The 12,969-nt window shown below is 44.4% G+C and overlaps 1 protein-coding gene across 1 annotated transcript in view; it reads left to right on the forward strand.

The window, feature by feature from the left end:
• The first annotated feature begins 208 nt into the window (after positions 1 to 208).
• TRPC4A (transient receptor potential cation channel subfamily C member 4 associated protein) overlaps positions 209 to 12,969 on the forward strand; it is an 89,309-nt gene continuing 76,548 nt past the window's right edge. Inside the window, 2 exon segments of the mRNA XM_011766477.3 lie at positions 209 to 590; positions 593 to 633. Coding sequence (XP_011764779.3) covers positions 224 to 590; positions 593 to 633 — 408 coding nt within the window. The 5' untranslated portion in view covers positions 209 to 223.

A 12,969-nucleotide genomic window follows, 5' to 3' on the forward strand; every position in this document is an offset into this window, starting at 1 on the left:
ACGAGGACACAGGCGCAGGGGCAGAGTGCGATGACTTGGTCGACGTCCGCAGCGAGTCACGTGTAGAGAGAAGCAGGCAGGAAGCGGACTCCAGGGCCTGACTCCTGACCCGAAGCCCAGGATCATTTCTTGGCCAGCTGCCTGCATCCTCCCCAAACCGGCGAGAGAAATGGGAGAGTGCGCACGCAGGGACTGGTCTCAGACCTCGGGAGATTTCGCCGAAATGCTGGGCCCGGGGGCCAGAGAAACCGGCAGTGCAGGAAAGGCCACATCTCTTTTCCCACCTGCCGTGCGGCCGCGCAGGACTACATTTCCCAGCAGCCTCTACGCCGCCCACTGTCCCTGCCACGCGGCTTGCGCCTCCCCCGACAGCCCACTGGGGGCGCTGCGGCGACCCCTCCGCCGCCCCGTAGAAATCTCCGCGGCCCCGAGGCCGCTTGCTTCCTGTTTGTCCGACGAGGAGACATGGCGGCGGCGCCGGCAGCGCCTGGGTCCGGAGCCGGCCGTGGGCGACGGTCGGCAGCCACAGTGGCGGCTTGGGGCGGATGGGGCGGCCGGCCGCGGCCCAGTAACATTCTGCTGCAGCTGCGGCAGGGCCAGCTGACCGGCCGGGGCCTGGTCCGGGCGGTGCAGGTACGAGGCTGGACCAGGAGGGGCGGGGCGGGGCGGACCAGGCGGGAGCTGGCGGGGTGCCGGGGAAGAGGCCTTTCCAGGCCGCCGCTGGACGGGCCAGACCTCTTTTGGCTGGCCGCAAGGCCTCCTTGTGAGCTGCCCGGACGCTCTCAGCCGCAGCGGGGCCGTATGAAGCAGCTGGCTTGCTGTCCCTTGTCAGGGGCCGAGCGGGGCTGGGCTGCTGTGGGCACTGATGGCGTGTACGAACGCTGGGCCCAGTTTCTGGATCCTCCCTTCCTTGCGCCACGTCTGCACGTCTGGGGGACCCTGGCGAGTTTGTTTTAGCCTCTATGGCCCTCGAGTTTCTCCCCAGTGTATTGGGCGTGGGGGAGGGGGTCATCATTGCAGCCCCCAAATGGTTCCCAAGCGTTTCAAAAATGTCATTTTCTCAGGCCTTTTCTTGACACTCCTTCCCCTTTCTAAAGTAGGTCCCCATTGTTACTCTGTCACAGCTGCGAATTTATTTCGTTTACATTACTTTCTTAGTCTATAATTTCGTATTTCTTTGTTGTCTGCCTTTTTCTCGCCTGTCTCCCACATTAGGCCGAGTTCCAGCGGGTGCACAGACTGTATCTGGTTTGCCAATGCAGAGCGTCATGGTTAAGAGGGACTCTGGAGTCAGGCCTGGGTTCAAAGCCCTGCTCCTCTCTCTTGCTTGGGCAGATGACCTTTCTGTGCCTCAGTTTCCTCACTTGCAAGATGAAGATGAGAATTAGTAACCTACGTTTTAAGATTGTTGTGGAGATCAAAGGGGGTAACTGTGTAAAGCGTTGGTGCATTTCTGGTGCATAGTAAGGGCTGAAGGTAGTTAATATTAAGCATCTGATTTATAACAGGTGCCCAACATATGATTATTGTTATTTTTGAGTGAGCGAAGGACACTGCTTTAGGGTAAACCAGGTTGAATAGGACCTAGTCTCCTACTTCTTCCACCCTCCCCCACCCCAAACCTTGCTAACACCTGTAAAACAGTAGTTTTATTTAAAGACAGCTTTTTCGTAAAGGAAGTTTGAAGGGTACTCAAACTAGTAAAGTGGTTGGTGGGAGTGAGGTGGGAATTGGGCTAAAGGGAGAGAAAATGGGAGTGAGACTTTTCACAGTATAACTTTATTTAAATTTTATTTAAATATCACTTCCTCAAGTGACGAAAAGGATATAATAAAATAAAGGCTAGGTGGTCTGTGTGTATGGAGGACGGTGGACGAAAGGAGCAGTGAGTGAGAGATGTTTGCGTGGCCATCACACAACCATAGATGAGCAGCCTTTTTCCGCCTTGTGGTGGTCTCTACCTGACTTAAGACCCTGTAATCCCAGCACTTTGGGAGGCCCAGGCAGGCAGATCGCTTGAGTCCAGGAATTCGAGACCAGCCCAAGCAACACGGCAAAAATCCTGTCTACAAAAAAATTAGCCGGGTGTGGGGTGGTGCGTGCCTGTGGGAGGATGAGGTGGGAGGATTACCTGAGCCTGGGAGACGGAGATTGATGGAGTGAGACCCTGTCTTTAAAAAAAAAAAAAATTCCTAGAAATACTTGGTCTTTCCTTCTTAGGCTAAGATACCTTACTGAGCTGGGTGTGTAGAGGCAGGCAGAAAGAGGACTAACTTTTAGTGAGCACATAACTTTAGAACGAGTATGGTGCAAGGCATATGTTATCTTTAATGCTCAAGCTTTTGAGTTATGCTTCAAGACTCATTTGTTAATATGGATGAGGAAACTGAGGCTCAGGAAGGCTAGGTGATATGTTCCTAAACACCCCTCCTGATAATCAGTGTTCTGAGAGTAATAGGGAGCCACAGAAGTTCTTTAGCATAATAAATGAGGCAATTTAGGCACCTTAATTTGTGTCCAGTGCCGAATGACTTAGAATGGGAGGAGCCTAGAAAAGCTCTCCAGAGGCGGGGCACAGTGGCTCATGCCTGTAATCCTAGTACTTTGGGAGGTCGAGGCAGATGGATCATCTGAGGTCAGGAGTTTAAGACCAGTCTGGCCGGGGGCGGTGGCTCACGCCTGTAATCCCAGCACTTTGGGAGGCCGAGACGGGCGGATCACGAGGTCAGGAGATCGAGACCATCCTGGCCAACACGGTGAAACCCCGTCTCTACTAAAAAATACAAAAAACTAGCCGGGCGCGGTGGTGGGCGCCTGTAGTCCCAGCTACTCGGGAGGCTGAGGCAGGAGAATGGCGTGAACCCGGAAGGCGGAGCTTGCAGTGAGCTGAGATCCGGCCACTGCACTCCAGCCTGGGCGACAGAGCAAGTCTCTGTCTCAAAAAAAAAAAAAAAAAAAAAAAAAAAGACCAGTCTGGCCAACATGGCGAAGCCCCGTCTCTACTAAAAATACAAAAATTAGCCAGGCGTGGTGGTATGCACCTGTAATCCCAGCTACTCTGGAGGCTGAGGCGGGAGAATTGCTTGAACCTGGGAGGTGGAGGTTGTGAGCTGAGATCACGCCACTGCACTCCAGCATTCCAGCCTGGGTGACAGTGAGACTTTAATCTCAAAAAAAAAAAAAAAAAAAAAAAAACACACACACACACCAGATGCAAGGCTACTGGAATATTCTGGAGCCTGGTTTAGGCAGGTTATTGTGGTAACTGATGGTTGTATATAGGTATGGGAGCTATTTCAGAGGCTGAGATAGAGATACCCTGCCTGGATAAAATGTGAGGATAAAATGGGGACCTTCATCTTTCAAATACTGATATTCTTAGTTTTTTTAAAAAATTTATTTCATACTGTGCCCTTCCTCTCCTCTCTCCCATCCTGCAGAATAAATTATTTGCTTACCCTTTTTTTTTTGATGCAGGGTCTTGCTCTGTCACCCAGGCTGGAGTGCAGTGGCACGCTCAACTTCCTGGGCTCAAGTGATCCTCCCACCTTAGCCTCCCTGGTAGCTGGGACTACAGCGTGTACCTCCAAACCCCGTTAATTTTTGTATCTTTGGTAGAGACAGGGTTTCACTATGTTGCCCAGATTACCCATATTTTTATACCGTTATGGCATGTGGTATAGTAGGAAAAGACCAGAATAAAAATTTTTTTTTTTTTTTAATTTTTTAGACAGAGTCTTGCTCTGTTGCCCAGGCTGGAGTGCAGTGGCACAATCTCGGTTCACTGCAATCTCCACCTCCTGGGTTCAAGCAATTCTCCTGCCTCAGCCTCCTGAGTAGCTGGGATTACAGGCGCGTGCCACCACACCCAGCTAATTTTTGTATTTTTAATACAGACAGGGTTTCACCGTGTTGGTCAGGCTGGTCTTAAACTCCTTACATCATGATCCGCCTGCCTTGGCCTCCCAAAGTGCTAGGATTACAGGTGTGAGCCACTGTGCCTGGCCAAAATTTTTTAATTGTAGTAAACAAATATATAATATAGGCCAGGTACATTGGCTCATGTCTGTAATCCCAGCACTTTGGGAGACCAAGATGGGAGAATCACCTGAACCAGTTTGAGTCAAGCCTGGACAATGTAGTGGAGCCCATATCTACTACAAAAAAATAATAATAATAACCAGGTGTGGGAATGCATGCGTGTAGTCCCAGCTGCTCAGGAGGCTGAGGTGGGAGGATCGCTTGAGCTTGGCAAGTCAAGGCTGCAGTGAGCCATGATCTCACCATTACACTGCAGCCTGGGCAACGGAATGAGACCCTGCTTCAAGCTATATACATATGTAAATATATATGTAAACATAAAATTTACCATCTTAACCATTTATAAGTGTAGAGGTCAGGTCCATTGTGGTGGCTTATGCTTGTAATCCCAGCACTTTGGGAGGATGAGGTGGGCAGATTGCTTGAGCCCAGGAGTTTGAGACCAGCCTGGGCAACATGGTGAAACCCTGTATCTTTAGGGGGGAAAAAAAGTGTATAGTTACGTAATGTGAAGTATATTCCCATTGTTGTGAAACAGATTCCAGAACTTTTTCGTCTTGCAAATCTGAAACTACCATTGAACAACTCCCCATTTCTCTTTCTCCCAGTTCCTGGTAACCATTCTTCTTTCTGTTTTTATGAGTTTGACTAGTTTAGATAACCCCAGTATAATAATACAGTATTTGTCTTTTTGTGACTGGCTTATTTTACTTAACGTAATGTCCTCAAGGATCATCTGTGGTATGGCATATGATGGAATTTCCTTGGGGAAAAAATCAGATTTTAAGGTAAGGTGGACCTGAATTGAATCCTAGCAGAGTGGCCAAGGTTAAGTTACTTAACCTCTTTTAACTTCAGTTTCCTTATTTCTAAAGAGGTGATGATAACATCTATCCCATAAAGTTGTTAGGAGGATTAAATGAAATAATATGTTTTAAAAGCTTAACCAGTATGGCATATAGTAATAGTTGTTTAGTAAATAGTTTCTCTCAGCTAGTGGCTAATTAAACTGGGCTTCTTGAAGAGACTGTGTCTTATTTTTCATTGTATCTGCAGAGCCTGAAACCTTGCCAGCCATTTGATACTCAGGAAATGGCTTGAATTCAAATACTATGTCCTCAGTCTAATTTATGTCTAGACTTACTCGCCAAGCAATCTCATGGCTTTAAAGAGTTCCAGAGTCAAATTGCCTAGGTTTGAAACCTGGCTCTGGTATTTACTTACTGTGTGTCTTTAGGCAAGTTACTTAATCTGTTTATGCCTAAGTTTATTCATTTGTAAAGTAAGTATCATAGGACCTGACCTTCCAAGGTTGTGGTGAGGACCAAGTGAGTTATACATATAAAGCACTTAAAATAGTGACTGAAACGTACTTCCTCAGCTGTAAGTACATTGCTTACTGCTGTAAAGATTAGCTTGTATTGTTATTAATAACTGCTCTATACTCTGAGGGATCCTAAGTTTCTGTTTCCATTCCTGTTTCTCCTTTTAGCTCTGGGTGGGTAGGTATATCCAGTTGCCTTCTCAGCATTTCCACTTTGATGTCTAATGGGCATCTCAAACTTAGTATATTGACAGCCAAAATCCTCTCCCTTTTCCACCAGACCTGATCTTCTCCATCTGCCTAAATGGGGCATAAGGAAAGCCTGGGTCATGACTACTGGCCACATGATTTATAATGGGTCAATTCTACTTGGATTTTAGTTTGCCTTATTTTCTTCCCTTCCTTTTGTTCTGCCCTCTGTCAAGGCAGTAAAATACGCTGGGGTGGTACTTTGGAGTTTACTGAGCCTTTTCATATTCATCAGCACATTTGATGCTTAATACAGATCAGATCTTATAAATCCTTTGCTTAAAACTCTCCAGCCTCATCTCATTGTGGTTGATAGAATCAATTCTGGATTCCTTACCATGGGCGTACAAGGCCCGGAATGATCAGTAGGAGTTGAAGGAAAGGACAGACTGAGTAAACCCTGGGCTCTAGGGTAGTGCAACTCACATTACAGGTCATGACCCACCATCCCTAGATACCCTTCAGTTTGGCAGTCTGGTGACAGACTGGGTTGTGGGATGCTGTTAAATTTCCCACATGCCAGTCATTGCTTCCTTTATGATTATTGGCATATCTAAATGCACCTGAGTGTTACTTTATATTTTTTTCTTTAGATTCACTGCCTCTTTTTTTTTTTTTTGAGATGGGGTCTTGCTCTGTCACCCAGGCTGGAGTGTAGTGCACGATCTCGGCTCACTGCAACTTCCGCTTCCCGGGTTCAAGTGATTCTCCTGCCTCAGCCTCCTGAGTAGCTGGGACTATAGGCGCGTGCTACCATGCCCGGCTAGTTTTTGTGTTTTTAGTAGAGACAAGGTTTCACCGTGCTGGCCAGGCTGGTCTCAAACTCATGACCTTGTGATCTGCCCACCACAGCCTCCTAAAATGCTGGGATTACAGACGTGAACTGCCACACCCAGCCAGATTCACTAGCTTTTTCATTAGGCACTACTTGTTTTTTTTTATTTTTTATTTTTTATTTTTTGAGACGGAGTGTTGCTCTGTCACCCAGGCTGGAGTGCAGTGGCGCGATCTCGGCTCACTGCAAGCTCCGCCTCCTGGGTTTATGCCATTCTCCTGCCTCAGCCTCCCGAGTAGCTGTGACTACAGGCACCGGCCACCTCGTCCGGCTAGTTTTTTGTATTTTTAGTAGAGACGGGGTTTCACCGTGTTAGTCAGGATGGTCTCGATCTCCTGACCTCGTGATCCGCCCGTCTCGGCCTCCCAAAGTACTGGGATTACAGGCATGAGCCACCGTGCCTGGCCTAATTGTTTTAGCCTCATTCTAAGCATTAGTATTTATGAAACCTAGGCATTTAAGTCAAATAAACCTTCCCTTGCTTTTCAAAGGTCATTTGATACTGAAAAACTGATTAGGATAAAGTCTCATTCATATACATGTATATATACACACACATATATATATGTATATATGTAGAGATATATATGTGCCATTCATTTCAATGGGAAGTTTTTGTATTCACAAGCCCTAAAATTTACTCCTAATTTTACTGAATCATACCATATTAAAGGAGACGCAAGTATTCAGTGGTTTACATGCATTGTCAAAATAACCCAACAAGGTATTTTATCTTCATTATCCTTTAAGGTATCTATTTAGACCGAGTGTGGTGGCTCACACCTGTAATTCTAGCACTTTGGGAGACCAAGCTAGACGGATTCTTTAAGCTCAGGAGTTCAAGACCAGCCTGGGCAAGATGGGTGGAACCCCATCTTTACTAAAAATACAAAAAATTATCCGGGCGTGGTGGTGCATGCCTGTAATCCCAGCTACTTGGTGGTGGGGGGGGGTGGGGGGGGGGTGGGGGGGGGGTGGGGGGCCAGGAGGGGGAAGGAGCCGGGCTGAGGTGGGAGGATCACTTGAGCCCAGGAGGCAGAGGTTGCAGTGAGATTGCACGAGACCCTTGCATTTAGTATGGCATTTTGAGGCATTAGATATCTTACACTTAGGATTAAAGAAACAAGATGCACATTTATCTTCATGGAATTTAGCCTTTAATTATTTTGAAAAACCGTATAATCAGTGGAAACTGTAAATGTCTAGAAATGTCACATTTGCTAAACAGCTTGACAGTTTAGAGGGTATGATGTAAGAGATTATCACTGCTGTCAGCTGTTAAACCACAAGTACTTCAGGAGAAAACCCATATGATACCTGCCAGTAATTCAACTGTGAAGATGACTGAATGGTGGCACTTTCATCACAGTGCCAAGCTGTTCACAAGGAAAGCAAAATTCTGATGATTTTTTTTTTTTTTTAAGACAGGGTCTTGCTTCTGTTGCCCAGGCTGGAGTGTAGTGGTGCAAACTTGGTTTACTGAAACCTCCACCTCCTGGGCTCAAGCAGTCCTCCCACCTCAGCCTCCGGAGTATCTGGGACTATAGGCACATGCCACCACATGCAGCTCATTTTTGTATTTTTCTGTAGGGATGGGATTCTGCCATGTTGCCCAGGCTGGTCTTAAAACTCCTGGGATCAAGCAATGGGCCTGCTTTGGCCTCCCGAGTGCTGGGATTATGAGCGTAAGCCACTGTGTCCAGCCCCAAATTATTCTTTTTAGATGAGAGTAAATGCCTTGTAAGACAATGCAGAAATAGTGAAGAAATTGCTTGTGAAGTCAAGTATTTGGACTGTGATTAGGTCTCTGAGTGTCATGAAGCTTGTAACAAAAGAAGAGCAGTGCACTGCCCGCTTTGCACCTCTAAGTTCCATACTCCCAATGCTGTTCAGTGTCCATACTTAGCTATTTCTTTTGCAAGAGAAGAATCCAGGAAACAGGAGAGCCAGTATTTCTAAATAACATCGTTATAAAGCTGTTTCTTTTCACTTTTAGATACTTCTATTTTCTTCGCTCTCGAAAAAGACTAGGATTTAATTCACACATTTGATTCCTTCTTACTCGTCTCCACTATTCTACCAGTGTAGTTATATCACAGTTTTGGCTGTCGTTAAGTATTTACATTATGATGTTAGCATTATTGTTTACAGCAGGGCCATATATTGTACAATTATATATGTTTTGTATAATTTTGTTTTTTTGTCATGTTAAAAACAGTCCTCTTCCATTTTTTAAATCGAAGGATAAATATACTTATACCCTGTATAGGCTTTTGACTTTCATTAGCATAATAGTGCATCCTTTATTTTACTGTTTTTAAATTTGTATTAATGGGGTACAAGTGAAATTTTGCTACATTGGTGTATTGCATGGTGGTGAAGTCAGGGAATAATGCAGTAATGCATCCTTTTAATTTGTTTGGCTTTCTGTATACCTTTTTTTTTTTTTTTTTTTTTTGAGACGGAGTCTTGCACTGTTCCCCAGCTGGAATGCAATGGCACGATCTTGGTTCCCTGCAACCTCTGCCTCCCAAGTAACTGGGATTATAGGTGCCCGCCACCATGTCTGGCTAATTTTTTTTTGTATTTTTAGTAGAGACAGGGTTTCACTATGTTGGCCAGGCTGGTCTCAAACTCCTGACCTCAGGTGATCCACCTGCCTCGGCCTCCCAAAGTGCTGGGATTACAGGTGTGAGCCACTGTGCCCACTTGCTTTCTGTATACTTACAATTTGTTCCTAAATTCTAAAACTTTTTAAAGAAATCATTTGAAGCCCTTCATTCTTCTACTGCAGTTTAGCAGTTTAGTTTAGTTACTAGGTCTGCTATACAGCTGAATTCTTGGGACTTCTCATCTCCAAATCCAGAATATTTTTCTTTGTTTTCTCATGTTTTAGACCCTGTTTCCTGAATTGTCTTTCTTTTTCCTGGAGCACATTGTCTGGTAGCCTCCCAAGAAAGAGTACCTGGGAGGTAACTTTTTTTTTTTTTTTTAAGCTTGCAGATCAGAAAATATCTTATTCTGACACTTGTATATTTAGTTTGGCTGGGTATAGAATTCTAAATTGGAAGTTATTTTCCTGTATTTTTTTTTTTTTTTTTTTTTTTGGAGATAGAGTCTCCCTGTGTCTCCCAGACTGGAGTGCAGTGGCGTGATCTCAGCTCTTTGCAACCTCCGCCTCCCAGGTTCAAGCGATTCTCCTGCCTCAGCCTCCCCTAGTAGCTGGATTACAGGCGCCCGCCATCATGCGCAGCTAATTTTTTTTTGGTGTTTTTAGTAGAGATGGGGTTTCACCATGTTGGTCAGGCTAGTCTTGAACTCTTGACCCCAGGTGATCCACCCACCTCGACCTCCCAAAGTGCTGGGATTACAGACGTGAGCCACTGTGCCTGGCCAAGAGTGTATTATAGTTTTCTTTGTAGCCGTCTTGCGTAACTTTGTTAGATTTATTCCTTAGCATTTTTAAAAGTGGTATTATAAGTAGTGTTTTTAAAACTACATTTAAAAATTGTAGCTGTTAATATAAAAATATGATAGATTTCTGGCCGGGCGCGGTGGCTCAAGCCTGTAATCCCAGCACTTTGGGAGGCCGAGACGGGCGGATCACGAGGTCAGGAGATCGAGACCATCCTGGCTAACACAATGAAACCCCGTCTCCACTAAAAAAAAAAAAACAAAAAAATTAGCCGGGCGTGGTGGCGGCGCCTGTAGTCCCAGCTACTCGGGAGGCTGAGGCAGGAGAATGGCGGGAACCCGGGAGGCGGAGCTTGCAGTGAGCCGAGATCGCGCCACTGCACTCCAGCCTGGGCGACAGAGTGAGACTCCGCCTCAAAAAAAAATAAAAAATAAAAATAAAAATATGATAGATTTTTATATTATTCCTTTATATTGCTGTAATAGTTGATAATTTACATTTAGATTCTTTCGGATTGTATACCTGTACAGTCGTCTGTGAATATTGTATCATCTGCAAATGAATTTTTTATCCTTAACAATCTTATGTCAGGCCGGGCGCGGTGGCTCAAGCCTGTAATCCCAGCACTTTGGGAGGCCGAGACAGGCGGATCACAAGGTCAGGAGATCGAGACCATCCTGGCTAACACGGTGAAACCCCGTCTCTACTAAAAAATACAAAAAACTAGCCGGGCGAGGTGGTGGGCGCCTATAGTCCCAGCTACTTGGGAGGCTGAGACAGGAGAATGGCGTGAACCCGGGAGGCGGAGCTTGCAGTGAGCTGAGATCCGGCCACTGCACTCCAGTCTGGGTGGCAGAGTGAGACTCCGTCTCAAAAAAAAAAAAAAAAAAAAAATCTTATGTCTTCTATATATCTTGCCTTACTCTGCTGCCTGAGACCTCCAGTATGATGAATAGAAGTAGCATGTTCCTGATCTAAGAGGGAAAAAACCTTAAACATTTTGTCATTAAGTGTGATGTTTGCAGTCGGTTTTCTGTGGATGCCTGTTAACATAAATTCATTTTTTTTTAGTTTGAGTTTATCATGAATGGATGTTGAATTTTATCAGATGCTTTTTCTGTATCAGTTGAGGTATTCGTATCATTATTCTCGTTTTTGTTATCAATATGTTGAATTGCATTGAATAAAATTTTCAAATATTAAACCAACTTTTAATTTCTGATACAAATTTTAAATTTAATTCAGTTTTTGAATTAGGGTTTTTTCCTTACATCGTCATTAGTGAAACTGGCCTGCAGTTTTCCTTTTGACAGGTTTTGGTATCAGGGTTATAGTGGTCACTAAGCATGCCTTAAGTTGTATCTCATCAGTTTGAATGTGTAGTATTTTCATTATCTTTCAGGATATTTTCATATATCCACTTTGATTTTTTCTTTGACTCGTGCATTTTTGAGAAGTATATTGTTTTCCAAACATGGGGATTTTATAATTATCTTTCTGATGTGGAACATAGTCTGTATTTCAGTTCATTTAAATGTATTGAATTTGCTGTATGGCCTACCAGCTGGTCATTTTGCAGATGTTCTCTTTATATTTGTAAAGGACATGTAGAGTGCATTTACTAGATATACTGCTCGAGGTGTGTCCGTTTTGTTTAATTGTATTAAAATATTCTATATTCTCACTAATTTTTGTCTGTCTGTGTCAGTTTTTGAAAAAGATATGTAAAATCTCCCATTACGATTATGGATTTCTTTATTTCTCCTTTTAGCCTTGTCAGTTTTTGCTTTATGTATGTTGAAGTTTTTATTAGATATTTTCAAATTTAGGACCATTAACATTATCCAGGTTGCCATTTTTATCCTTATTAAAGTGCCTGTCTCTGGTAGTACTTTTTTTTTTTTTTTTTTTTTTGAGATGGAGTCTCACTCTTGTCACCCAGGCTGGAGTGCAGTGGTGCATTCTCGGTTCACTGCAACCTCTACCTCCTGGGTTCAAGCAATTTTCCTGCCTCAGCCTCCTGAGTAACTGGAATTACAGGCCTGTGCCACCATGCCCAGCTAATTTTGCGTTTTTAGTAGAGACAGGGTTTCACCATGTTGGCCAGTCTGGTCTCGAACTCCTGACCTAAGTGATCTACCTGTCTTGGTCTCCCAAAGTGCTGGGATTAAAGGCATGAGCCACCACACCTGGCTTGGTAATGATTTTTCTTTGCTCTTACTGATTTTAATATAGTTATACTACCTTTTGGTATATGTTTACATTGTGTATTATTTCCCGTTCTTTTAGCTTTTCTGTTCTCTGGTAAGTGGCATACTTTGTTTTTATTTTATTTTTATTTTATTTTATTTTTTATTTATTTTTTGAGACAAGGTCTTATTCTGTCGCCTGGACTGGAGTATGGTACCAGATCACAGGTTACTGCAGTCTCGGCCTCCTAGCATCAAGGGATCCTCCTGCCTCAGCTGCCTAAGTAACTGGGATTACAGGCACACATTGCTGTGCCTAATTTTTTTTTTTCTTTGGTAGAGACAGAGTTTCCCTGTGTTGCCCAGGCTGGTCTTTAACTCCTGGGCTCAAGCGATCTGTCTGTCTCTGCCTCCCAAAGTGCTGCAGTAACATGCATGAGCCACTGCAACTGGCCCAAACTTTGTTTTTAATTGGAGCATTTAGCACAGTTAGATTTAATATAATAACTGACATTTTGGTGTTTAAATATACTTGCTTAATACAATATTTGCTTTTTAAATGTCCTATTCTTTATTCCCTTTTCTCTTCTTTTTAAAAATATTTCTTAAACAGCTTTATTGAGGCATAATTTATATACAATAAAATTTACCCATTATAAGTTTACAATTCGGCTGGGCGCAGTAGCTCAAGCCTGTAATCCCAGCACTTTGGGAGGCCGAGACGGGTGGATCACGAGGTCAGGAGATCGAGACTATCCTGGCTAACACGGTGAAACCCCGTCTCTACTAAAAAATACAAAAAACTAGCTGGGCGAGGTGGCAGGCCCCTGTAGTCCCAGCTACTCAGGAGGCTGAGGCAGGAGAATGGCATGAACCCAGGAGGCGGAGCTTGCAGTGAGCTGAGATCCGGCCACTG

Source organism: Macaca nemestrina, chromosome 15 (genome assembly GCF_043159975.1).
Source record: "Macaca nemestrina isolate mMacNem1 chromosome 15, mMacNem.hap1, whole genome shotgun sequence".
Classification (NCBI taxonomy): domain Eukaryota; kingdom Metazoa; phylum Chordata; class Mammalia; order Primates; family Cercopithecidae; genus Macaca; species Macaca nemestrina.